Source organism: Pseudopodoces humilis, chromosome 1, assembly GCF_049639895.1.
Source record: "Pseudopodoces humilis isolate 2021_Gansu_Grassland_sample_001 chromosome 1, ASM4963989v1, whole genome shotgun sequence".
NCBI lineage: Eukaryota > Metazoa > Chordata > Aves > Passeriformes > Paridae > Pseudopodoces > Pseudopodoces humilis.
The window spans coordinates 50,784,670-50,811,910 of record NC_142200.1 but is presented as its reverse complement, the minus strand read 5'-3'; the positions used below and the strand labels follow the sequence as shown (position 1 = coordinate 50,811,910).

The following is a 27,241-nucleotide window of genomic DNA, read 5'->3' as shown; positions in this document are numbered from 1 at the left end:
CTAATTAGTGTCTGTCTTGTCATTAGATTATGTGCAAAATGGCCTCCATGGTTGGAAAGGACATCACAGAAAGACTTGTGCTTCCCAGGTTCTGCGAGATGTGCTGTGACTGCAGGATGTTTCACGTTCGTAAGGTATGAATTACGAGCATCTGGTCTAGATTATCTCTGAAAAATATGTCATGTGCTTGGAACTTGTATGTGACTAAGAAACTTCCCTGGTAGATCTCATTTGTGACATGTGTAAATGAAAACTGTGGGGGTTTTTGTAGTTTGCATTTCCACAGGTTTTAATATTGACACTGATATCTTTTTCCAGAATCACTACCTTTATTACTAGAAACAAAGAAAGAATCTGCTTGTCCTTATGCTATAGATAGCTGCAGTGTAATTGGGCATACGTCCTTACGGTTGTGTTGGTAGCCAGGATAACATGAACCAGCTCTGGCTGATACAGCATCAGCCACCTGAGCTCATACCTCTGTGCATAGGTGGAATTAAAGATGCTCATATTCATTGAGGTAAACCAGTATTCCATCATGATGTTTAGGTGTAGAGGCTGCACCTTGATCTCATCCTGCCATTGAATAGCTTATTTCCCTTGATAGCTGCATGTATTCTTTAATTTGACAGCACTTTAAATACATTTTATCCTTTTTTCTTTTCATTTAAGTTCTGGCATTTTTCTATGATTAAATTTGAAGAAAAAGACTAGTTTTGAAGAAAAAGAAAATTATTTATTTTTTAAAAACCGTGGAAAGTGATGGAATGGGAAAGTAGCTCATAATGAGTTTACACCAAAACACAATTTTCTGATTTTAAAAGTCATTTTTTCCCCCTTGGATTTTGCTGTATTAAAACTGTGGTCTTAGTCTTTATTTCTTGCATTCTGTCTGCAAGGTATGTGCAGCCAATTTTGGAGATATCTGCAGTGTGGTTGGACAGCAAGCCACCGAAGAAATGCTGGTAAGCCATTTCTTAAAGGGTTTTTCTTCTTAATACAATTCAGGAGTGGAGCCAGACAAGCTACAGAAGAAGGGCAGTTCGTGAGAGCTTGCAGATACAGGGGGAGCATGGCTGGGGGGATAAAGTGCTGGAAGTGGTGAGGCCTATGTATTGATTTAATCTCTCCAAGTCAGTTTTCCTGCCTCAAACATCTGGAAAAGGAGGGAAAGAGAAAGAAAGGTAAAGGAAATAAGTGAATCTCAGAAATAACAAATGAAATAGAAGGAGGAGAGACAAATTTCAAAATGGAAAAGCAGGGAGCTGGATGGAGTAGTGAGAAGAGGATCCTTCAGTGGGATCAGTAGGATCAGTAGGAACTGTGCCCACATTCCCATGGTGGGTCTGGGGAGCCTAGTGGATGTTGATAATTGGGAGACGTGATAAGGCTAGGGAGCAGAAATCAGCTCGGCAGTCTCTGGGATCTCTCTTCAAGCTTTCTCCTCTTGGGAATGGGGACAGTGAGCTTGTTGAGGGCCAGCAGAGTCTGATGAATCAATGCTCTGAAGTAGTGAGAGAATTACATGAGTGGAGTATAAATGCAGGCATGACTTCAGCCAGAGGCTCTGCAGCTTTTTGCAGTTGTGGTGTTGGGACAGGTAGGCCTATTGTGTCTCTCAGGCCATTATGCTCTTAAAGCATTTGTTGCATTTTTCTCTAGCTATTGAGTGATTGAAGTCATTTGGTAGTGGAGTTTAGTTGTGTGGACTTACATCCCATATGCTTCCTGATTTGGGATGTAAATTGATTTTTCTCACACAACTGCCTTTTTAGTGATTAGCATAATGAATTTGGATTAAAACTTTGTAGAGGGTGCAGTTAGACTACTATGAAATAAAAAAGTGATGATTATTTCATTTGAAAGCAATAATGTGTGGCAGGACAGCTGGGGTTCTCTTTCTATAAAAGAAAATGCCATTTTCTGGTCTTCTGTGATTATTGTTAGGAAAAAGGAGGGGTGTAAAAAGCTGAATGATAAGATTTCATTTTCGAACCTAAAAGCTTTTTTTTAATTAGAGGCAAAGTCCAGAAAACTTGGCTGCAGAGAGCAGGAGCAGTTGAACATCAGTAACTGTGAACAAGGCTGTAGCAACAGCCATTGGATTACTCATATTTTGTCACTGCGCCTGTTGCAAGCCAAGGCAGCCCTGCATGTCTGTGCCTCACCTTGACTGTCCACCCTTACCATTATTCTTTCCAAAAAGCCCAAACACCTGAGCACCTTCAATTTTATTAGTAAAATCACTGCTCTGTTCAAATATGTTTTCTCTTGAGCAAATGCAGTCTTTCTCTCATTCCCCTGTTCCTCTTTGCAGTTCATGTCCTGCATTGTAGGATAGAGGGTGGTAGAGGCTGATAAATCTAACAAGGAGAAGTGTAGGTACAAAAGGGAGGTTTTTCTTTCTGAAGATGCTGTTCCTTTGCATTTCAGTAAGAATCTTAAAAAAAATATGAAGTGGTCTCTGATAGGTAAAATGTTAACCATAGAATCAAAAAATGTTCAGGTTTGGAAGGGACCTTAAAGATCATCTAATTCTAACCTCCCCTGTCATGGGCAGGGATGCTTTCCACTAGATCAGGTTATTCAAGGCCTTATCCACCTGGTCTTGAGCAGTTACAGGCTTGGGTCATCCACAGTCTACCTGGGCAATGTGTTGTAGTGCCTCACCACCCTTGTAGTAAAGAATTGCTTCCTAATAATGCATCAGTATTATTTTTCTTGTCCTTGCTTTAAAAGAATGGCGTAGACATGAGGTCTTGTCTTATAATGGGTTTGTTGGTCTTGGAGGTATTTTTGAAGTTGGGCTTTTTGGGGGCATTTTTTTGGCTATAAATCAGGTTGAAGAGTTAGTATTTTCTTGCTATTCTTCCGACAGGTAAATTTTCCTTATCTGTATCCATAAGTAATATGAAGGTAGCAGATTAGAAGCATGGCGCTACTGAATGTGTGTTTTGTCTTGCAAATGTTAAACTGTGCACCTGAGTATAAAGGTGGACAACCAGTTGAAGAAAATGAATGTGAGAACTTGTTTTGAAACAACCACTGCCTATTCAGACTTGCAAACTCACTGGCTATATTCCCAACAGCTGCCGAGGTTTTTCCAGCTCTGCTCTGATAATGTGTGGGGAGTTAGGAAAGCCTGTGCTGAGTGCTTCATGGCAGTTTCTTGTGCAACATCACAGGAAGTCCGGAGGACAAAATTGTCAACCCTTTTTATTAATTTGATTAGCGATCCTTCACGATGGGTAAGATTTGCTTTTTGTTTTTTTGAATAGCTGTCCTATTTGAAGGATTTTACTGCAATACTCCATGTAGGAGTATTTTGGGTGTGGATAGTCTAACCTGTTTCATGCACCTGAAGCAAAATTGTTCTTAGACTGGTTAGTTCATTGATGGGTGTAGAGAGTCCCTCACATTTTCACTGCAGCATGTAAGAAAAACTCTGTCAGTGGAGTAGCTTTTTTTAGCTACAGAATTGCCTGTGACTTAACATTGCTGAGATTCATTAGCAAAACTGGAAAACTGATATACCTGTACTTCTTTCAGTTCCCTAAGACCATGTCATTTTTAGGGGGAGGGGGTGCTGGCGTTTTTGGTTGGTTTGTTGATTGGGAGGTTGATTGGTTTTGGGTTTTGTGGGTGTTTCGGATGTTGGTGGTGGGGAGTTTTTTACTAATTAATTTTTTAATTGTTTCTTAGGTGATGGGTTTTTGGTTTTGTTTTTTATTTGTGGGGCTTGGGTGGGATTTTTTTGTTGTTGTTTGGGGGGGTTGGCTTGGTTTTTTGTTTGTTTGGAGGGTTTTTTTTTATTTGCTGTCTTGAAGATTTACTCTTAAACCTTAAATTTGTTACTGAGCAGACTACTTCCAAGAGCCAAGGATCATCTGCACAGAAGCATGAGTTCGTGGATCTTGGAAAATCCAAGTTGTAGCCCAGCAGAATTAATCAAATAACAAAAACTAAGAGAATTGTTGAGGAGAATGAATAGTAGGAGAAAGAAGGAGAAAATTCACAGCGTAGCCACATAGAAAAGGGAAAGAAATATAATGCTTATCAGTCAAATTTCTGAAAGTGAAATGTCTGTTTACTTTACATTTTTTTTTTCCTTTCGAGTTGTTAAAATTCTGAGCTGAGCTCTCAAATTTACCTGCTTCTATTATCTAAGCAGATTCTTCCTGCTTTGGTTGTGGGGAATAATCCTGTCAGTTTAGTTACCTGTGATTTAATTGGTTTCACCCTGCTTTTTCATTTTCTTTAACATTTTTTTTTAAACTTGGCAATCTGTATACATCTGGCTGATTCTTTCCAGATAAGAGCCTCTGCTTTTGGTTTCCTTAGTAGGCTGATGACCCTTTCAATTCCTAATAGCAGGCATTTTAGGTTTTATAGGACAGCAAGAATTACATATATAATTTTGTTTTTTTACCTTGGACCTTTTCCACTAGGTTCGTCAAGCAGCTTTTCAGTCTCTGGGGCCTTTCATATCAACTTTTGCAAATCCATCCAGCAGTGGCCAGTACTTTAAAGAAGAAGATGGTAAAAACCCAGAAGATTGTGGTTCTGCACAGGAAAACAGGTAAATTTTCTAAATCTACAAATTATTTTTTGCCTCCTTGTTCTTCTTTTGCATGAACTACATGTTAGAAAAATTAACTTTCTTGGATAAACTGAGTATTTGGTACATGGAAAGATCTGGATCTTCTGATTTTCACAGACCAGAATTAGCATACATATTCTGTGGTACCAGAATTAGGATATATATTCTGTGGTGGGATGACTGACTTGATAGACAAGGGAGAGCAGTGTATACTGTGTACCTGGATTTCAGGAAGGCTTTTGACATGGTCTCTTGTAAGACCCTTGTGGAGAAGCTGCTGAAGTTTGGGTCAGATGAGGAGATAGTGAGGTGGGCTGAGGACTGCCTGCCTGCCTGGCTGGGCCCACGGGCGCTGGTCAGCAGTGCGTAGTTAAAGGTTGCTAACTGATTGTGTGTGAGAAGGATCAGTATTGGCTCCAGTGCTGTTTAATATCCTCTTCAGTGATCTGAATGGTGGAGCAGGGTGTCACTTTAGCAGGTCTGCTGATGACATAAAGCTGGGAGGAGTGGCTGCTTCACCCTCAGGGTAATGCTGCCATCCAGAGGGAGACCTGGACATGCCGGAGACAGTGCACTGAAGGGCCACAGAATGACAGACTGAGAGAGCTGGGACTTCAGCCTGGGGAAGAGAGGGCAGGCTGGGAGGGGTCTTACCAATGTTTATAAATACCTGAGGGGAGAGTGAAAAGAGGATGAAGCTGGCCTCCTTTTCTGTAATGCCCAGTGACAAGACCAGAGTCACAACCCCAAACACAGGAGGTGCTCCTGAACATCAAAACCCACTTTTTTTTTTTTTTTTTTTTTTTTTTTAACTGTGAGGATGACTAAGCACTGGCAAATGTTGTCAGTGAAGGCTGTGGAGTATCCATCCTCTGAAATACTCAAAACCTGTCTGAACAGGTCCTGGGCAGCTGGTTCTGGTTGTCCCTACTTGTACAAGGAGGTTGGCCCAGGTCCCTTCCAACCTTGACCCCTCTGTGATTCTATAGTTTCTGTTTTGTTATGCTGTAAGTAAATTTACTTTAACAAATAAGAAGTTGATCGCATGTATGTGAATTTTCAAGAGTATAATAAGTCTATTTTATTTTTTTTAATGTCCATTTTCTTTGACACTCAACAGTGAACAAGTCAGGACTGCAGAAGATGTCACAACAGATGAAGAGCACAACAGGACAGAGGATCTGTCTTCACATAGTGATGATAGTGATGATTTTGCAAGAAAACTTGAAAATGTCATAGAAGATCAAAATACAGTGTCAAATAACTCTAAGAGGGAAAGTGATTTCCAGACTGAATCATCCTTCCATTGCACTTTGCCTTCAGAATCTTGTGGGGAAATGGCAGATGAGAATGAGCAAAGTTCTCATTGCTGTACAACAGATCTGCAGGAGGCTGAGCTGAATTCACAGGAAACCTCTCTTTCAGAGCAGGAATTATACAACTCTTTCCATTTCTGGAGGACTCCACTTCCTGAAATAGATATTGACTTTGAGCTTCAGCAGACTTCTGATATAAAACTCGATAGAGAAATTCAGGAACTCACTATGCCAGTGTCTCCAAGCATTCCTATGGCAACAAGGAAAGAATTAGAAGAAATGATAGAAAATTTGGAACCCCATATAGATGATCCAGATGTTAAAGGTATGGTAAAGATACTGAAGCATTTTTAGTGTTTGAAGATATGCATATGTTGCTTCAGCAGTTTGGGCTTTAACCTCTTAGTTGCTTTAAAAGTCAGAAGTTCTGTTTTCTCCTGGTCCTCAAAGAGATTGAGGAAAATTGATAGTGAGCTAAAAGGGAATTTGCATTTGTGCAAAGCTATTTAAAAGGAGTATAATTCCTTTTATGAACTGAATGCATGTTAGCAGAATAAAGTTGTGAGTGCTTGTTTTGACATTATAATCAAATAGATGGTTCAAAGGCATATGCTGTTGATAAGCAAGTTTATTTCTAATTAGCATACATGCAAAATAAGGCAGATTAAGAGGGTTGTTTTTTTTTTAATTATCAGTGTGAATAATAGTTTTCTTTTTACACATTATCCATTTGATTTTGGATTAAATAGTCTCCATTTTTTTCCTGCAAGGGCTTTGTTATTGCAGTCACATGTTGACAGCTTTAATGAGACAAGTTTGTCGGATCAGGCTGATAATTGATCCAAGATGAGTTCTTGATGTGAGCGCACATTCTCCATTTTAAAAGCTGTTGAAGAATGGAGAAGAGTTTCATAAGTTTGACAAGGTGGTGAAGCAGCACTTCAGAGACACCTCCTGAGCTAAAAGCACTTGGCTCTGGAAATAGGTTTTTCTTGGTGTTCATATGCTAAATAAATTCTAAGGCACATGGGGCTCGAGTATCACAGTCAAAAAGTCTGGAGGTACCACTGAGGAAGAAGCCATGTTATTTTGGAGTTAAAGAATCTCTAGGGGGAAAGCATGCCTCTATACCAGGAAATGTAGGAGGAAAAGAAGGGGCAAGTTGGGGAAAAACATTTTAGAATAAACTGACACTGCTTTCAACTAATTTTTATTGTTACTAGGTTGATAAGCTAATAACTTTTCTTAAATCCATTTTGTACTTTTGTTTAATCACTTGTGAAGTCAGCAGATAAAACTTTGCTTTAGGAGTGCTTTGGGTACTAAGGAAAGAGGTAAGAAAAAATTTCACCCTTGCTAATGACTTCAGTGTTCATATAACCCATCTCTGAAGCCAACTGCAGAAGCTTGCCCTGCTGTTTAGGTTTACTTTGTAAAACTGTTCTGTCTATAATTAGAGAACATATCTTAACACATAAATTTCAGTGGTTTATGTAAGTAGACAGTTTATGTAAGCATGTAGTTGTACATCCAGAATCATCCTGTGTTATGAATTTGTTTATCATGTGTGTTCATGTCTTGTTTCAGAGCAGGTTTTTGGAATTCTGTTTGTTTGTTTGTTTGTTTGTAGTTCTCTTGACTGGGTGTCAGGAGTATTTCTGTGGAGTTGTTGACCAACATTTGCGCATTTCAGTAGAAGAAAACTGTTACTAGGTTGTCAATACCATAGGTTCTCCAAGTCTGACTTGGTCAAGGCTGTGTAGTGAAGCCCCATAAAACACTCCTCTTAAGTCTTCTACTCTTCTTCCTCTTGCCTGTGCTCTCATTATTCAGTCTAAATACTTCAGAAGCTGGAATTTAACAACATGCCTGTTTCGATTTAGTAACATTGCAATTTTAATTTTGCACAAAGTGCAAGTAATATTAATTTTGCATGCTTGTCTCAAACACTGTGGCACACATAGAAGTGGTAGAAATCCAGACTTTAGTCTCTGAATAGCTGACTTAATGCCTGTGTGTTGAATCTTAGACTTCCTAAGTTGTGACAAAAGGTAGGCTTGCTGTGGGGATAATCCAGAAGATCAGAGCCCTGACTGTCTCTTTGCTCATGGCAATATAATCTAAAATCATTGTTGCAAACTGATGGTATAAATATTCAGTCAAAAGCTTACCTTAATTTGTTTTCATAGAAATTTTATGAAACTACCTAATTTTGCAGATAATTTTGTCTCTGGTATACATGGCTTACAAATGTATGCCAAACAGCCCTGGTCCCAAATGGCCCCTTGGGTCTTTCCCTGCCTACACTTCCCTCTCTGCAAAGCTGGCCATTATGTTTTTGAGTCTTGTACTGTGAGTAGGCTTTGCTTTGACAGCAATGACTGAGCAAGCTAGGAGGGTTTTTTTTCCTCTCTTTATTTCTTTTTAAATCCCTGTGATCTTTTTCTTGCACTTATTTTCTTCATTGGCTTGCTGTCACCTAAGTCCTGGACTCCTGCTTCCATGCTGTGCTCCTGTCTTTATTGCTGCATTCCCAGCCAAGGGATGGGAGTGGAAGATGCTGTGTTCTCTGTGGTGGGTAAGTGGAGGCTTGCCATACTGGAGAGCTTCCATGGGTACACATCTTCTGGCTTCTATAGCAAATTGGCCAGGCATCCTGAAGGCAAGCAAGTGATGGAGTGTGGTTTGGGAGTGAGACTGCGGTGTATGAGGTTTTGCATGTGTCAGGAAGATTAAGTTGTTCAGAAGACCTTGTCTCTGGCTGTGCCTTGACTCTCCATGTTTGACTGTGCAAGTTCAGCAGCCTTCTTTTGACATAGGTTTTTGGTTTTGTTTTTTTCTTTTAAGTGTTTTATAAATTTACGAAAAGAAGAAAATTAATTACTGTTGCATGGAACCATAATGGCACAGGGCTTTTGAAGTTTCTTAAGATCACACTGAATTTTTATTATTTCACTCTGCAGAATATGTAGTGATGGTAATAAGGTGCTGTTCTTCCCTGTTCAATCAGAAGAGGTTGATGATTTCTATTTTGCTAGCTGTTTCAGAGCCAGTCCCTGACAACTGAGGCAGATGTGGAGATTTGGTGCTGAAGTTCAGCAGGCAGTGTTTTTTTTCTGAGCCAGAGAAATATGATTTTGTTGGGGTTTTCTTGGTTTTTTTTTTTTTTAATTGCTGTTCCTTCCTCCTACCCCACCCTCTGCTTTGCACTGTACGTTCATCCCTAGCAGCTACTATACGTTTTTACCCCTATCCCCTCCCCTCCACATGTATTCCACTCCTTTTTCCTTTTTTTATTTTCATCTCTTTCTATCTGGGGTTGGCATTCCTCTACTTCACGTCTCACTTTACCCTTCTCTGTTGTGTAAGTTGCTTCTCCCCTCACCTGCTTGCATCATTATAGCAGAAGTATTGAGAAAAAGAATAACTCAGTTTTTATCTGAGGCGTACCTGAGTGTGCCATGCCAATGGGAAGAGTCAAAGGAAAGGCATCACCAGGTTGTGCAGTCTGGAGTATGGCATGTTCTGTGCATATCCTCATCTTCCAGATGTCTTGGATGCCAAGCAGTTACGGGATTACTGTTTACACACACACTGGTCATGGTTATGTGGTTTTGGTTTGGTGTTTTTGTGTTGGGTTTTTTTTGGGGGGGGGGAGGTGGGTGATACTGGTTTGTTTGGGGTTTTCTGCAGTGCACCTCAGTAGAGTTTCTGTTTCAAGCCTTAGATCTTTGCTTTAAGGCATGGAGACTGGTGAGATCTCCAGCAAAAACCAAAGACAATTTTTTTAATGGTAATCAGTAACCATCATAGAATATTTTTTCCCCAATCTTATCTCAAAAAAGGATGAACTGCTTCACATGAATCTCACTCTCTACCTTGGGGCTTTCCTTCTAGAACTAGCTTATTGCTAGTGATAAATCTGAGTAATAGGTGATTGAGCAGTCAGCAGCCAAGATAAAGACAGCCTGTTGTCTCACAAGCGAACTGCTGGCTAGCAGAGCTACACAGGCTGTACAGAGTTAAGCACTGGTATTGTAATCCCTGTTAAAAGGACCTTTCCAATCCACTGGCCAGACATCTGGAAGGTGTCAAACTGGGAGATGGGAACCTGCACGTTCCTGTGAAATATGCCAGCTTTTTAGAAATTATCACAGGGTCTTTTTTCAGGTCACGTTTTCCAGTTCCCTGAGGCTGCTGCTGTCTTTACTTCCTTCAGAGTTTGCTTTTCTTTCCTAAGATGTTTTTTATTTATTTATTTTTCTTTCCACAGACACTTTCTTCAACTGGCTTTATCTTACATTCTGCATAGAAAGGGCTAAATCATGTAATGTCAGCTTTCCTTAATATCATTTGGGGGAATAGAGGAAGCCTGACTTTCAGGCTACTGAGGGAGGCTAACTGTGGCTTAAGCCGGTTATAAGTTGCTTTGCTAAAAGGAGACCTAATAGGGACACACCAGCTCAGATGTGGGGTCAATTGATCCCATTCCCTTTTAAGAACTATGTTTATAAGTTAGGCTACTGACATTGCCTGCAATGAAAGTCTAAAATATGTTGTTAATGGAACAGGTGAGGAGTAAGTGGAGAAGAAAAATCTTATGTTTCAGTTATTTCATCTCTGTACCCATTATTGCAGCCCATAGCTTTTGCCTCTGAGTAAGAAGTGAGGGCAAGGAAGGCAGATCCTTTAGGAAAAAGAAAGAAAGAAAAATCAAAACAAACCATCAATGTCTTCTAGCAAAACATCAGGAGAAGCAGAAAACAATAATAAGGTTTATTGAAAGGCCAGAAACTCCTGAACAATCAGGAAATTCATTAAGACCAGATAAAATATGGTCTAGAATTTACTGATTGCACCAGTTATTTTAGGATGCAGGTACAGTAGCCAAGACTAAATACTTTCTTGTTTAAAAATACATCTCACCTCAAGCAGAAGTTGAAGAAAGAGTTAATTAATGGTCTGAGATCCGGTGAACATTGACTTTATCTGGGCAATGCGCAGTTCTGTGCTATGTGCAGAACTGACCTTTACACTCCGATTTTTACTGGTGGTAGTTGTGAAAACTGGTTAGCCAGCATATTCCCTTCTTGAAGCATTTCTTTGTCATTCATGAAAGGGGGGAGCCTTATCCTTTATTTGAATTTGAAATTATTTTCTGGAAACAATTGCCTGTCTCATGCCAGTAGGAAATCTCTTCACGAGAGATGACGAGCAGCAGCAATGCTTAGGCTTAGCTCTTCTTTTAGCTAGGACCTTAAGATGTTTATGGACTGCAGGTCATTCACCTTTCAGTGAATGGCAACATGAAGTTCAGTCACGAATAAGCACTGAAAGAAGAAAGAAGGCACTTGCCAGTCAGTGAAATCCTTGGGAGTTTGGCTTCACCTGCCCTTCATCCCCACATCTTGAGGTTATAGAATTGACAAGAAGCTGAGGAAATGCACATTTTTGTCATATTTCTTCTAGGGCAAGCAGAGGAAATCAGGATAGGTGTTGTCTCCATCCTGTAAAGCCCCTAAGCAAGGGTGGTCCAGAAGTGTGCAGGCTGACAATGGGGCTTGGGTGGCGAATATGACTTGGAAAATTCCCAATTACTGCTGTAGATACTTCTGTTACTAGAAGTAATCTTCAGAGCTCTGTGTGGATTTTCCAGAAAATGCATAAACAAGCAGTATGTGTTTACCTACTCAGTGTAAGCTTTCTTGACTTTTAAGTGAAGGTGAGAGGAATGTACATTTTTCATGAAGTTGACCTTCATGAAAGGTCTTCAAGAAAAACATCTCCTTAATGTGCAGCAGAATATAATAATTTTTCATTTCCTTGTTTCATTTCTCTAAATGAAAATGGTTTGGAAATAAGCCAGGCGTTTCTTGCCCTAGTATAGCCACCTATTTTGCCTGGTTTTGGGGGTGATTTATTTAACATTTAAGTTTTGGGGAAATTTATTAACCTTGATATTTTTTATTCTTACGGGTCTTAAAGTACATAAGTTTATTGTGAAATAATGCTTGAAGAGTAAGGCTGTAGCAGTCTCTTATTAATCTTAAAAATTGTAAAATTCCTTATTTTTATATATTTAAATTCTATTTTTCACATGTTTTATAGTACAAGTATTAGTATAATCTTGGTTGTACTTTTATGTTTTTAACAGTGTGTTTTTCCTGTTTCTTGTTGAGGAATACAGTTATACAGCAAGAATATCTTCGGGTTATTTTATCAGAAATTGGACACAGTTAGAGTTAGCATTGCATATTGTAAAGAATGGTCTTTCTTCCTGCTCATCAGACTCTACTAAGAAACCAGTGAACCCACAGTGTGTTTTCCAGTTTTTTGCTAGATTTTGCTAAGGCTTCTAATCTAATATTTTGCTGAATTAACAATTTTTTGTTTCTTGCAACAGTTGTATTTCATATCTGTTTCTTCTATCTACAAATGAGTCCAACTTTCTTTGTTTAGTTCTTGTTAACAACCATATTCAAAAAGCTAGAGGGAGAAATTCAGAATTCTGTAGTTTAGTATGGCAATATGGGATTAAAATCAAGCATATGGTTTGTTGTGTAATTTCACAGTGAACATTTAAAAAACCTTGGAAAAGACAAAATCTATGAGGAACAGATCTTCCGGATGGCTGGGTTAATTTAATAAGTGAGGAGATGATTCCTCCTTGCCTTCTTGGAAAGAAGTGGAGGAGGAGAGTAGCAGGGTACATTAATCTGCACTGAATTCTGTGTCACTTGCAGCTGAGATTGCCTCTGATACCTGATCTCAGGTCAGGCTATATCCAAGGAGCGTTGCTCAACAAAGCTTTTTCTAATTGGCAGTAAACAGAGGGATGGAAAGCAGAGCAGCCTCAGAACTGCTGGATCTTTTCCAAAAGAGTGGATAGCAGGGTATGAAGTGCTAATGCCTTCTTTAGATGAATAAGAGATCAGACAGTACAACCTTCTTATTTGTTTGGAGGATCCAAGGAGGCTGAAGTATTGCATCTGGCATCTTTCTATATAGACCTTGCTTTAGAGTTGCTATTAAAATGCAAGAATTTAATGAACATATATAGAGGGAGAATCAGCCTTCTAGAACTGAAATCCTTCATGTATTACTAAACCTTTTCTCAGTCTTTATTTGAATTACTTTGTCCCTCTTTCTTTTAGTCCCACCTCCCACAAATGGCCCAGTCTGTAAGTTAATATTAGTGGGCTGTTATGCCCCCAAAAAAACTACTTGCACCATTAATATTTACTAAAATTGTTAAAAAGAACCGATCCTGCCATAACAGCAGTCTCCTTATTCCTCTTGGGTTATGGGGTTCATTTGTTTATTTTAGCTTTAGGGACAAATTGCACTGGACTGTGGTTTGGTTGAGTACCATAGGAAAAGAGTGGGGTATTAATTTAGCACTTAATTGATCCTTAGTTTGGGATTTACCAAGAGCTAGTGATCTTAAGTTGGTTCCTCTCCTGTAGTTCCTCTGCCATCTTTCAGTTAGTCACTGTGTAAAAGTTGATCTGTGGACTTGCTAAAAGTTTTATTGCAGTTTAGTCTCTCACGTATTTCTCTTTCATGTACTGCAGCACAAGTGGAGGTGTTGTCTGCTGCACTCAGAGCATCCAGTTTGGATCCTCAGGAAGAGACAATGGCCAGTGTTGGCAAGGGAGCAGATTCGCAGACTGAACTAACCATCAACGACCAACAAAGTTTTAAACCTATACTGGGTGATATTGTGCCTTTAATTGGTGACACTGTTGAGGTAAGAAGAGAGTTTTGTACTTCATTTTTTTCCCATTAGGATTTTCAGGGCTCTAGTAAAAGAGCTGTAATTTGCATTCATGTGAGGATTGCAGCCAAATGCTTTCTACTTTTGGCTGGTGTGGCACTCTCTTTTGTTGGATGCTATTGAAGTGATAGCTACTAAAATAAAAATTGTGCGGGGTGCCTTTGTTTTTGCTAGTTCTGTGCTTGTCCCTGTAAATTCTTGAAACTGTTTCTGTTAAAATCTCTGGTGTGACTGTTTGAAGATGTTTTAATGCTACCACATTTCATTCATGTCAAATTGCTCTGTGAGCCCCTGCTGATGAGGGAGTCTTCAGTCCCTCTCCCATGAACCTGGAGAATGAGATACTTTGTTCCCTTTGCTCCCTGTTGAATTGATTTATTGTGGTTTACTGGTCTGTGTCAGAGAAGTTCAGGACCTGCAGTTGTGATGTTGTGTGGACTGCTGAAAGAGAAAGTTATTCTAGCAGTCAGTATCATCTTGAAGGTTTTGCACTTTCAGCCCCTCTCCCCGTTCCCTGCTTCACTGTAGTTCTGGCATTTGATATTCTTTTCTGTTCATTGCTGTGTCAGGCCAAACCCACTACATTCACTGCATATAGAGCCACAAACTCAGGTGGTATTAAATGCTGTTGTTGCAGAAAGCAGTGGTTCCAAAATAGGCTCCATAAAAACAGAGTGATTTGTTGAATCATACTACTGAAATTGTGTTTTCCAGATGAAATTTTGACAGACATCTTTGAAATGTCTAGGAGTTAGTTCAGTGCAAACATTTTCATCCTTCTTTAATTAGAGCAGTGTTTCTTGATGACATTTAATTAACTTTTTCTCTAAGATGTTGGACTACCATCTAGATCAAAAACAATCATAATTTAACTCTACAAATGTGGTTTGTTTCTAAAACACCACCCCGTCCCTAGTTACTTTATGTCAGGCTCAATATGCTTTTTTGATTATAGGATCTCTTCTTTCTAATGCTAACCTAAAATGACGGTGTACATTTATCCTCCATTCTTAAGAATTTTGGGGGGTGGTGTTTGTTCAGAGGGACCTGTTCTGCATTTCATGTTTTTGTATATAAAGTATAGTGCTGACGGAAAATTTAAGAACCAGTCACATAGCTGGTATATGTTGATTTTGCATGTTTCAGTTTTATGCTCTAAAAGGATGCTCTTAATCTGTCAGTTCCTTGTTTGTTACTGGCACTAAATCAGATCTTCATTTTACAAGTGAGTGGATTTTATTGAGGTGACCTAGAATTTTTGGAATCAGTTTCTGATCTGTTGAGCAAGTAGACTGTTGCCCCTAGCAGTGAAGAGACCTCTGATTTTCACAGGTGGTTGTTCAAGTTTTTCAGTTTAGTGGACATTTTTCATTATTATTTTTTTCTTCTTCTTGTCTTTTCTTGGGTTTTTTAAATCTCAGCATAGCAGTGTGTCAGTAGGGTACTGGAAACTGGAGAGAAATCAAGCTCTCCAGCATTTCATATTGGAATGCAACCTGCACATTTCTGCACATATACCACTAAGCAAAACCACAGTTTGCTTGTCCTTTGGCAGCTGTATTTTCTCATGGAGAAGTTAATGATGCATGTTAAAGATAGATTCTCTATTCAGATGAAAATAAATGAGTAATAGAGTGGACCAGTAAGATTTTTGGGACATGATGAAGCTTGTTTGTTGAGGGTAGCTGTTTATTTTTTCTCAAGAGGCACTGTTTTTATTTTCTTTAGGTTGTATGTTCTCTACAAGGTTTGATAAGGGGGTGGGTATTGGTCTGTTTTTATTTGGAGGTGGAGGGAGAAAGGAAACTGGGCTAAAACCTTCCCACTCCTGTCTGGCACAAGTACCTCTCTCTAAGAATAGGATGGATGCCAGGAGGAGATGGACCCCTGACACTGGCCTCTTCTTTGTTTGGGCCAGCTTCCTTGTCAGGAAACACCAGCACAACCTATCCTGGTGTGCAACCCTTGACACAGAGCAGAGATCTTCAGAGCACAACCCTGGAGCTCTTATTATATAGCCAAGGGAAGCTTAACCTTAGAGATCTGTAAGATTTTGCATTTGGTACAGAAGAGGCTTTCAGGCTAAACCCTGCTGAATTTTCATGTCCTGGATTTCTGCAGTGCTCAGTTTGGTGTGTGCATGGAAGAGAAGTACAGATGGAACTTCATTTTCAGGGGTAGAGAGACTATATAACCTAAATACTGACTGATGGCTGTTGTTCTTTACTGAAGCTCTTCCTCTCTGGAATGCATATTTGACTTCAAAAGTGGCTGGGTAAAAACATTCCCATCTGTGACACCCTCCGTTATATTCAGTTTGACTTGGTTCAATCCATAAGGCATCATTTTTTGAGCTTAAGCTTTTGGAACTGAGGTAGTAGGAAATGTGAGATGGAGTCCTTTCATTTTTATTGTAACAGTATGGATGACTAATCTCTGGTCCCATGCAAACTGGCAACTCATGGAAAGCACTGTGGCTAGGGTGTACTACCTGCCTCATGATACCTCGATTTGCAAGACATCAAAGCTGATGACTGGCAATGCTGAAAATAATCTCTTTTTCAGGGGGAAAAAACCCCAAACAAACAAAAGGCTGAAAAAGAGTGAAGGAGGAATTGACCGTCAAACCAAAAATCCTGTAGAGATACTTTCAGAGCCTCTGGAGGTTTTATAGTTGGAGCTGTGTGCTGCTGGGTACATTTAGTTACGTAGTTGCTTGCAAATATGTTCTTTCCTTGGCTCTTTAACACCTTCTTGCTGCTGCTTCCTAAGCCTGACAGGTGACATGGTCTGCTGTGCCAGAGATATGCAATTGCCTCACAGCAATGCCTGTTCTTTATCACCTGTAATTATATCTTAGCAGCTAAAGCTGCAGCCCAGTGCTTAGATGAAAGCACCTCGTGGAGAAGGAAAAAGTAACTGAAGTCAAACCAAGGAAGACAAATTGTGTCCTGGAGGCTCTTTTTTTGAAGAAGTTTGTAGTTTGCTGGAAAATTCTCGTTGTCAAAACGATCTGAACAGCTGGTGGAAGTAGGCATGCTTTTGTTCCTTGTGTTGCCCCTAGGAGCTCACCCTGCAGCATCTGTGAATAGATAGATACCTTGGCTCAAATCTAGCAAAAATGCCTTTGTCCTGTCCCACCACACAGCAGCCTGATCTGCTTTTCAGATATTCTTAGCACGCTGCTGGAAATTCATGGTTTGTTATGTGATGCCCAGTGTATCTGGGGAGCTGTGCTTGTAACAAAAGTGTCGGTGCTGCATCCCCCCAGCAGCACAGTTTATTGCAGTCCATCACACCTCTGCCACTGTTCTCAAACAGCCTCAGCCCTTATCCTCAAGGCCCAGATGTGCTAAAATGATTTTAGTAGGACTGCTGAGGGAGGTGATGACTCTTGTCAGCAGCTGTGGCCAAGTAGGACTCCGTTTTATAAGGTGAAGGTTATCCAGAGAAGATTATAGAGTAATCACCTTGAGGAAGGGTGCAACAGCATGAGTCTCATCAGGTTCTACTCTTCAGTGTGAGGGTGGCTTTTTTTGACCTTTATCTAGCACAAATCCAGCAAAATCAGCTAAAGGTGTTTTCACATTTTCCATTCAGAGGAAAAGCAATAGGACCCATATGTTAGTTATATTTTCCTTAATGCAGCCTCAAAGGTACTCCTTTCCTGTGATTTTCATTCCATAAGAACCAAAATGGAGCAGAGTAAGAGGAAATTTGTTTTCAATTTCTGTTTGAAATTGAAAGCAGATTTATCTTGCAAACCTTTTGAATTTGGGCTGCAGCAAAATTATATTAAGATGTGTATTCCTTTAATCTAGGAAATAGACTCTGAGGTGAGGACAGCACTTCTTGATGTTGGTATTTCTTTTGTGTTTAATCTTAGAGTGTGTTTTGCGTGACCTTTTATTTTCTATTTTTCACAGAGTATGGATTCTACACTTCACTATATTCATAATGATTCAGATTTGAGTACCAACAGTAGTTTCAGCCCTGAAGAAGAAAGAAAATCCAAAGTACAGGTAAATGACAGTGACTTCTGGTTTCCTTATATGTAGCAGATAAGTGATTTTTTTTTTTTTAATGTATATGAGGATTTCCTTTATCCCCTTTTTCATTCAGTCATTTCTGACATGATATAGTTTCTATTAAATACCTCTTAATTAAGTAGTTTTAAGACAGTCATTGTTTCCAGAGTTAATGGCTTAACTTAGCTGTTACTTCTGTTACATTTATGCATGAAAGATGACAGTATTTTTTTGACATGAGATAACTGTTGTCATAGATCTTCAGGCTCTGTTTCATTTGGTTTAGTTTTCTATGGAAACCATGCTGTAATGGGAATTAGGTTATTGAGGAAACAGGATGTTTTCTTTATTGCATGTTTTGAGAGGAACCACCCCCACCTCTTGATAGCTTTTTGCAGGACAGTTTTGAAAGCTGGAACTGCCTCTGGTATTTTTTTCCAAAAAGAATCAAATGTTTGTTTTTCCATAGTCCGATATTACGTTGCCACTGTGCATCAGTGTGATTCCTTGAGTGGGGAACCTCAGTCCCTCGCTTGTTCTTGTCAGTGGATGTATTCAGCAGCTGTGTTAGGAAAATGCTCTTCTGCACCCCTTAGTACAGTCAGTCCCTGACACAGCTGAAGCAAAGGCAATAGTGAAGTCAGCACAAAGAGGTTTTCACAGAATTTTGGTTCAGATGCTTTAATTCCTCGGTGGACAGAAGGATTGGTATTCACTGGAGACCTCTTTGTCTCTGGAGAAGCCTCTTCCTCCCTGTTGACTGTTCAGGGAGTTTGGAAGTAGTATTGAACACACTGTACTCTGTTCCTTCCTCCTCCCTACCTCCCCAAGGCATTTTAATTTACTGTTCTTCTCTCCACCTTCTCAAGATTTTGAGAGAATTATGAAAGGTTATTTTGAACATAATTTGCTGTTCTACCTGTCCTTATGGATGACATAAAATGGCCAATTTGTACAACTCATGAGCCTGAATGTGTGCAGAAAGGTAGAATGCAGTCTTTCCATTTCCTGGGCTCGCTTAGACTGGTCCACTTGTTCGTTGCTTATGTTGGTTTGTGTATTTTCAAATAACCACCAGTCATGTTATTGTTTCTTTGGAACCTTTTGGTGGAACTTAGCCGATACAAAACTGTTGTGCTCTTACTAAGACACTGTAATTAAATAATATTCTATCGTTGTGGGGAAAAAAGAGTGCCCCAGAATTATAGTGAGCCTTATGAGGAGTGAGTGAAAAAAATGTGGATGCTCTGCCTTTCTCTTGCTGCAGGATGTTGTACCTCAAGCCTTGCTGGATCAGTACTTGTCCATGACTGATCCGTCCCGCGCGCAAACAGTCGACACCGAGATTGCCAAGCACTGCGCCTACAGCCTGCCTGGCGTGGCGCTGACCCTGGGCAGGCAGAACTGGCACTGTCTGAAAGACACCTACGAGACTCTGGCATCTGACATGCAGGTGAGCTGAAGCACTGAACAGTCTGAAATTCTGGGGTGTGACAAAGACTAATTGGAACCTTTGTAGTGGTTTCTCCTGTTTACTGGGTGTTGGGCTGCTGTGCTTTTTACACAGAGCTTTCCATCACTGGTGTTATCCTATAAGGAATCAAGGTGCAGTGGTTGTTTCAGAGGAAGCAGGGGGTGTGTGGTGGTCAGGTAGTAAAGAAATGAACTGGTTAGAGTGGGAGATGGGTCTCCAGTAGGAAAATGAGGAGAGGTTTCCCATTTCCTCTGCATGCGTGAGATCTTAGGGCAGCGTCTGGGTGTCTCCTAGGTTTGAGAATCAGGGCTGTGTGAGCAGAGCAGACGTGTCCCTGCAGGCATGTCTGGAGCTCAGTGAGTCAGCCTCACACCAGGCCTTGGTGCCACATCCAGTTAGTCATACAGGAGTAACATCGCTATCGCCACGCAGCAGCACTGCTGCTTTAAAAACAAACCCTGGAAATAGCAGAGTTTTCCTTGTTGTCAGGTGGTAAGGAGGTGGCTTTCTGCATTTTGCTGTCTGTATGCAGTTGTTTCCCAGACCTCCTTTGTTTCCTTTTTTGGAGATGCTCTTTATATTTTTTTAAATACTCTCAGACTGCTTCACCTCTCTTGAACTTGCTACTTGCTCTGTCAGAGCAGCAGTTCTCAGTGATACATAGTGACTAATTTTATACATGGCTATTGCTCATATTTTCCAGGCTCCTTTACAGCCATTAAAAACAGCCTGCTAATAAATTTAAAACATAAGTAAAAACAAATTACCCTGTGTTCAGCAGTGTCCAGAATTTATCTCCAGTCTAATCTGAATTGAGATTGGATCACCAAACCAGGGCAAAAGAACAGTGCCCATGCTGACTTGAAAGTGCTGGCTAAAGAATATATACTATTTTATTTTCAAAATACTTACTTGAAATAATTACTCGAATTAAACAATATGCCCTTAATTTAGAGTGTCTGAAAGCTTCACTGGTCCTTGGGCTGCTGGGCACTAAGTGTGAAAGAAACTTTACTAATTATGGAAGCTAAAATATCCCAGCTGGAATATTATGGGATATATATCTTACTCATTTAATTTTAAAAACAGAACGAGAGAGTAGTAGCATGAAACTAATTTATGCTAAAGAATTTAAAGCAAAAAGTAATGTGTGCAAGAGCACTGATGTCAGGAGCACTATTTTGTACCTGGAAAATTGAAATATTTTGATGACTTATATTTGAATTGTTCCTTGATATTCAGGTGGAAGAAATGATACCTTGTCATTTGTCTTCTCTTTAATTTTTCTTTTCCCTTGAAATATCCAGTGTGATTTTCAGTTGTTACATGAGACACAGAGATATTTGTAAGCAGTGGAAATTGCTGGGACTCCAGCATGGATACCAACCCTCAGGTTCGACTGGAGCACTTTGGATCAGTAACACTGATTTATTTACGTTGCAGTGGAAGGTTCGGCGGACACTGGCATTTTCTATACATGAACTTGCTGTCATCCTTGGAGACCAGCTTACAGCTGGAGATTTAGTTCCTGTCTTCAATGGCTTTTTGAAGGACCTAGATGAAGTGAGGATAGGTGTGCTTAAGCACTTGCATGACTTCCTGAAGGTATGTCTGTGTTCAGCCCTTGTCAAGTGCAGTGACAGATTTTCTTTCATTTCTTTGTATTCACCTTTTTATTCACTTTTAGAATAACACCCATGTAACTGTGGGAATCTCTGCAGATATCTGTTGATACTGGAATATATGTTGCAGGAGATCTGTGTTGCTGCTACTTTTTTTTTTCTCCGAAGAGCTTTGTTCATGTTTATTCAGTATATGAATGTTTAGGGGTTTTTTTGAGGGCTCTAATCTGCCTACACAACTTACTTGTCAAATTTCTGAAGTTTCTCTGTAACTGCCTCATTTCTGGAGCTGAGAGACACAAATCCTAAAACTATCTTCGCTGTCTACGCCTCCTTCCTTAGAGTAAAAAGGAGACACTTGTCACATTTTCCTTTCAGTAGTGCCCCATGTGATTTTACAGCCTTAAGCATTACAGTTAAGCCCAGGAAAGCAACACTGTTGCTAAAGATGTAAGGTTTTTTTAAATAAAAAGGGTGTTTCATTAGTTGTATTTAAAGCTCTTGTTCTATCGTTCTATCTGCTGACTGTAGCCTGTAGTTCTTTATGTAAGTTTGTATTTACTGTTACAGCTTCTTCATGTTGACAAAAGACGAGAGTATCTTTATCAGCTTCAGGAATTCCTGGTGACTGATAACAGCAGGAACTGGCGTTTCCGTGCTGAGCTGGCTGAGTACGTGGTCTTCTGAATGATTATTGTGGATATTTAAAAATGTGAAAATCATTTAATAGAAGTTTTGCAGTGATATTCCTGATTTCATTTTTGATTAATAGATGGTCCTTCTCCACATGTTCCCCCTTGCTTAAAAATTCCCAGTAGTTGTGTTGTCATTATTGTGAATAAGTGGCAGTTTAATATTTAATAAGTGGCAAGCGACCCACAGTCAAGCTGATGGCACTGAGAAATAGAAGATTTTGCTTCTGATTAACTTCATTATGGCCACATTGCATATTTGATAAGTGTTTTCATATAAATGATGATACTCAGTTAATGCCTTTTTCTTAGTGTGATGTTCTTTCTTTGGTTCTTCCACCTTGTAGGCAGCTGATTTTGCTTCTAGACCTGTACAGTGCCAGGGACATCTATGACTACCTGCGGCCTATTGCTTTCAGCCTTTGTGCAGACAAAGTGTCCTCTGTCCGCTGGATTTCCTACAAGCTGGTAAAGCAATCTAAATGAATTTAGGATATCAGACTTCTGGGTGTTGGTGGTCAGGAGTAATTTTTGTATTTACTTTTTTTTTTTCTTCTCATTTCTTCAAGGTTAGTGAAATGGTAAAAAAGCTGTACATGGCTTCAACACCAACCTTCGTGGTAGACCTCATGAATGAACTTGTTGAAAAGTTCTGTAGATGCCACAAATGGTCTGGTCGGCAGACTTTTGTTTTTATTTGCCAGGTGAAATATATACATTCAAAAATACATATCCAAAAATATGTATTCTGGGGGTCCGGGGAGGTTGGTTTCTTTGTTTATTTGTCTGTTGTTTGTTTTTGTTTGGGGGTGGTGCTGATCAGAATTTAGGGGACTGTAACTCTCCAGCTGTCTATTGACATTATATTGGTGAATATTTGAGAACTCTTTTTGTAAGGGAATAGTTGGATGGCTGGTTTTTTTCTCTGTTTCTCCACAGATGAGCTTGACTGCATCTTTAGCTCAGCATATTGGCACTAGATCATCAAATCTGATACTGAATATAGAGCACAAGTGTAGCGAAATAATCTCTGAGTTGGGAAGCTGCTTTGTTGCTCAGCATGAAGTGAGATCATAAATCTTTAGAAATCAATCAGTAGGTGCTGCATATACCTCAACCAGGTTGTGCAGCTTGGTCAAAATCAATGCATTCTCAGCAAAACAAACAGGAGTTGAAACTAGCTGGGATCCCAAGGAAATGGTCAAATTTGGAGGCTGTAGCAGGCTGGGAGCCACCATGGCTGCTGTCCAGGTGGACAATTCTTTGAAGTGTTTGGAGAAATGTGAGCTTTGAGCTTATTCAGAGAAACATGTTTTGGTATAAGAGATGTTTATTGAGATGACTAATTTTTGTTTTAATGTAGTATCTAGCTTAAACAAAGACTAATTTTAGGGTTGTAGAGGTCGTCTGCTTTTCTCTCCTGTTTTCAAGTGGTACAGTGATTTAAAGGAAAAAAAAAAAAAAAGGAGTTCCAGATTTCATACAAAAGTGGACTTCTAACTGAGCCTGAATTTCCTCAAATCTAGTTTACTTCATCATGTCTGGGTTTGTGCTAGAAACTACTGTATTCTGAGTTAAGACTTTGTGGACACTACCTACTGTATAGGTGCTACAAAGGTAATAAGATCTGTTACCTCTGATTATGTGTTGAGATTTCATCCCCCCTGTGCTGAAATTTAATGAAATTGCCTCTGTGTTCCTGCCAGACTATCAGTGAAGATGACTGCCTGCCCATGGACCAGTTTGCTGTGCATCTCTTGCCACATTTACTACACTTGGCATCTGACAAGGTTCCAAATGTTCGAGTCCTGCTCGCAAAAACATTGAAGCAAACCCTTTTAGAGAAAGGTTAGTGGCAGAAGGAGTTGGGCTGACTGCATGGGATATTTTTTGTCCCTCAGTTTTCCTAAATTCAGCTGGGAAAGAAGAAGCAACATCAGATGTGGGCTGCTGTTGCTTTTGCAGTCTCCTTGGTGTGAGATACTACCTTGGCTGACATAAAGCCATGACCCTGTTATGGTATCTGACCTGCTGTTGTGTAATGCTGAGGAAATGAGTTCTTGCTCGTATGCCAGCCTGTTCTTTTGGTGTCATTTTCCATGAGTGAGCTGCTTTGTAGAGCTGTCATCAGAAAGTGCAAGTGAGCAACTAGCAACTTGGAAATTGTTGAACGGCGGTGCCCTTTATTTAGTTTAAAAAAAAAAAAAAGTTGATGTTCTGTGTAAGAATAAGAAAAAAATATACAAATACATACCACCATTTGTTTTCTCACTGGGGGAGAAGAGATGGCTGCTGTTTAGGCTTTATATTTTATGGTAGCAGTGGGAAGAAATCTTCTCTGGATTCTCTTTAGGGAAATCAGACATGCAATTCTCAAATTGTGGACTGTGCTTAGGAAAGCATTCCTGGTGCATGACAGGTGCCAGAAGAGTCAGCAGTGCTCAGAGTCCAAAGCACTGTTAGGGAAAACAGCATTAGAAGTATTAGGCTATTTTGTGAAACAGCAGAGCGTCCACACTTGGAATCCATTCATCCATTTCTGGTCACTTGCACTCTCAACACCGTACACTGGCTTGAGGACTGCTGAGCACTGGGCTGTTGGGAGCTGCCTTGTGCATGCTCACTCTGTGGAAGCATATGGAGACAGTTGAGATGGATCAGCTGATGGGCAGTGATGATTATCCTCTGTTAACTGTGCCAAGGATGTCACTGTTCTTCCTGCTCTCATGTGGCATTGGTATTTTTGTGTCCCCCATGTGGATGGTACACCTCCATTCTGCATTGCCACTACTTATGGCACAGGTAGTCCCTGCCTCAAAAGTGTTCTGTGTATGATTAGGGGAGGGTGGATAGTTTGGGAAAGGCAGATTTAAAAAATCAGTTCAGGAGTTTTTAAACCTCAGATCTCAACTAATCTTCCTGTGAACTATTTGTAGTTACACTGCTTTTATGTGCCTTGTGTTCTGTAGTTCATCGAAACTGTTTGAATGTTGGAACTTCTTCCACTCTTATTTCATGTTATCTTAGCTCGTATCATTTGATAATTGCTTGTCAAGGCTGGTGGGGAAATGGACTGGCATGGTATCTTTCCTCTGTCAAAACAGGCTTTTTCTTCCTCTTTGGCCATGGAGTTTGTCAGCCTTTTATACTGAAATCCCATGCTTGAACAGCATCATCAGAGCAACTGTGCTCTGAAACATGAAATTACTTTTTTTTAAGGCAAATTCACAGATATATTTGTAAGTGTCTTGTGTGCCTGCCCAGATATTCCAGCTGGACTGTAAGTGTGCACTGTCCTCTGAAATTTTGTATCTCATGAGGTATGCTGAGGTTGGCACTGAGGTATCTGCTGTCCTTTCCTCCCATAAGTTTTTTGTGCATTTTTTCTTGCAGACTATTTCCTGAATTCTGCCAACTCTCACCAAGAAGCTGTGGAACAAACAATTATGGCTCTTCAAATGGATGGTGACAGTGACGTCAAGTATTTTGCCAGCATCCACCCTGCCAGTACCAAAATTGCAGATGATGCCATGAGCACTGCTTCATCAACTTACTAAGTTCTGAATGTTGCTATAATTAAAAAAAAAAAGAAAAAAATTAAACAAATATCCTCAAATGCTTCTAAAATGGTTGATTTAGAGCAACCTCTTTGGAAGGAGGGATTTCTTGCCAGATTTAACAGGTGGATGTTATCTAAACCTGATAACCAGGGATTTTAAGTCAAGGCAAAGTAAACATACCTGTGTCAGCTTGACTTTAGAAAAACACTGCTCAGAGGATTATTTTTGCCACCGAAGCCTTAAATCTTCTGTCTTCCTGAACAAATGAAACTTGAATTGGCAGATCATTTTCATTGTAAAAAGGATGTGATGATTTCCAGAGACCTGCATTGTTTCTCCTGAGGAGTTAACTTAGCAAGAATTTTCCGTAGCGGCTGATAGGCGGGATGGCCAGAGAGGCGAGTTGTACAGGGACTGAGACCTCCAGTATTAGCGCTAAAGTTTTTATCAGTCAAGAACTTGATTTGTGTGCTGCTGGGCACACCCTTAAGTGGGAATAGCTTTGATGCTTGTAAATGGGAAAAATAGAAATTTGGATTTCTCTTAAGGGCTCAGTGCTAACACTAAACTAGAATCTGATTTTAATCCTTAAATGCAGCATATTGCTGTACCCATTAGCAGAAAACTTTGCTGAGTACCTGTGTCCTAATTATTTTCATGCTGGTCATGACCTAAAGGAAATTTATTAGCACATGTACTTTAAGTCAGGTATTTTTAACTTGATCATGATCAGCTCTGAAGGTGCAACTTTTTTCTTCATATACTGTACATATCTGTGAGCCTCCTTGGAGTGCTGCAGTCTTTAATCATGTTGTTTAAAGCTGTTGTGATACAAGTTGTTCTCTACTTGTCCAAATAAAATTTATTAATAAGATTGAAAGAAATCTTGTGACCTTTTTAAGACATTAAAAAAACAAGTTTGAATTTTAAGTGGACTTTTTCTTTCAGTTTTCTATACTTTGGTGGCTATTTCAGGGGCAAGGGGTTTGCTTAATGTAATGATCATGAAGAAATCTGCATTTTGAGATGGAATATGCTACAAGACAGATGTACTTTGACCATGTTGTTGAGGTTTTGCTGGATTCTTGCAAGTGTCCCTTTTGCTTGGGAATGTGTTGCCTCCAGTGTGAAATGACATCTTGGCTGGAAGTGTGAACATCCACCTCAGTCAGATTTACAGAAAACTCTGAGTTCAAACTGCCCTTAACCTGCCTGCAGTCCATTGACTGCCTTCCTTTCCTCTCATTTAAAATTACTGATCCAGTGTCTCCTTCTTTGTCTTCCAGGGACAACTTCCTTAAATCACCTTTCTTTCAGCCTATGGAACCCAAAGTGTGTGAAGGTTTTGGTTTTTTCCCCTGAGGAAGTAGAAATGGCTGTGGCAGCTTATCTTTGATGTATTCTAGCAGAACATTTCACTTATCTGTCAGGTACCTGATGCCCTGGCAGTTGAGCCTTAGGGGGATATCTTTTTTTCACCACCTCTTTTTTTTTGGAAAATAGATTATTCTGCAGTTTCTTCTCTTGTTAACAGAAAGTTGCTATTTAGTCCCCAGGGGCTGCTTTTGTACTCCTTAGCACGGCCATGGAGGTGGTTAAGATGCAGAGTTGAAGTGTTGGTGGGTTTGGGGTTTTTTGGGGTAGGTTTGATTTTTTTAAATTGCAGGGTTTTTTTCTTTTAGGCTTGAGGATTTTTTGTGGGATTTCTTTATTTATTAGTTTTTGTAGGTGTGTGTTTTTCATCTTTTTTTTTTTTTTTTTTTTGGTGTGGATTTTATATATGTGTATTTTAATTTTTTTCTCCCTTTTTTCTTTTCAAAATTGGCAAAATCCCCGGAGGACTAGGCAGGGTGACAGTGCTGTTGATGGCAGCAGGCTGTGTGGAAGCAGGGAGCAGTGCAGCTCTCCCTGCTGCCCGAAGGAGAGTCACCTGAAAGTGATTCATCTTCTCCCAGACCAGATGATTCCCATTTTAGCAGTGTAAGTCCAGTCAATTTCATCATTTTGTTAAGAGAACATAAATCCCTTCATCTAAGAGATTTTTTGCCTGACTGTAATGAAGGTTAAATTGTAGTTGAATCATGTGGGCAGTTCCTGAGGTGAACAGGAGCTGTTGAGACCAGAGGAGGGTTCAGGTCATCCTCTTGACCATGAATGGAGCGCAGTATTTGC

General features: G+C 39.9%; 1 protein-coding gene across 6 annotated transcripts in view; it reads left to right on the top strand.

Annotated features, from left to right (window-relative positions):
- Positions 1 to 25,953, top strand: part of PPP4R1 (protein phosphatase 4 regulatory subunit 1) — a 64,437-nt gene extending 38,484 nt beyond the window's left edge. For all 6 annotated transcript variants that reach the window (XM_088055587.1, XM_088055589.1, XM_088055579.1 and 3 more), the window contains 14 exons: positions 27 to 134; positions 900 to 965; positions 3,090 to 3,248; positions 4,449 to 4,579; positions 5,721 to 6,241; positions 13,491 to 13,666; positions 17,620 to 17,715; positions 18,989 to 19,174; positions 20,639 to 20,800; positions 21,388 to 21,488; positions 21,857 to 21,977; positions 22,079 to 22,213; positions 23,216 to 23,357; positions 24,903 to 25,953. In XM_088055587.1, coding sequence (XP_087911713.1) covers positions 27 to 134; positions 900 to 965; positions 3,090 to 3,248; positions 4,449 to 4,579; positions 5,721 to 6,241; positions 13,491 to 13,666; positions 17,620 to 17,715; positions 18,989 to 19,174; positions 20,639 to 20,800; positions 21,388 to 21,488; positions 21,857 to 21,977; positions 22,079 to 22,213; positions 23,216 to 23,357; positions 24,903 to 25,066 — 2,268 coding nt within the window. In that variant the 3' untranslated portion in view covers positions 25,067 to 25,953. The remainder of the gene's footprint in view (positions 1 to 26; positions 135 to 899; positions 966 to 3,089; positions 3,249 to 4,448; positions 4,580 to 5,720; positions 6,242 to 13,490; positions 13,667 to 17,619; positions 17,716 to 18,988; positions 19,175 to 20,638; positions 20,801 to 21,387; positions 21,489 to 21,856; positions 21,978 to 22,078; positions 22,214 to 23,215; positions 23,358 to 24,902) is intronic.
- Positions 25,954 to 27,241: the final 1,288 nt, after the last annotated feature.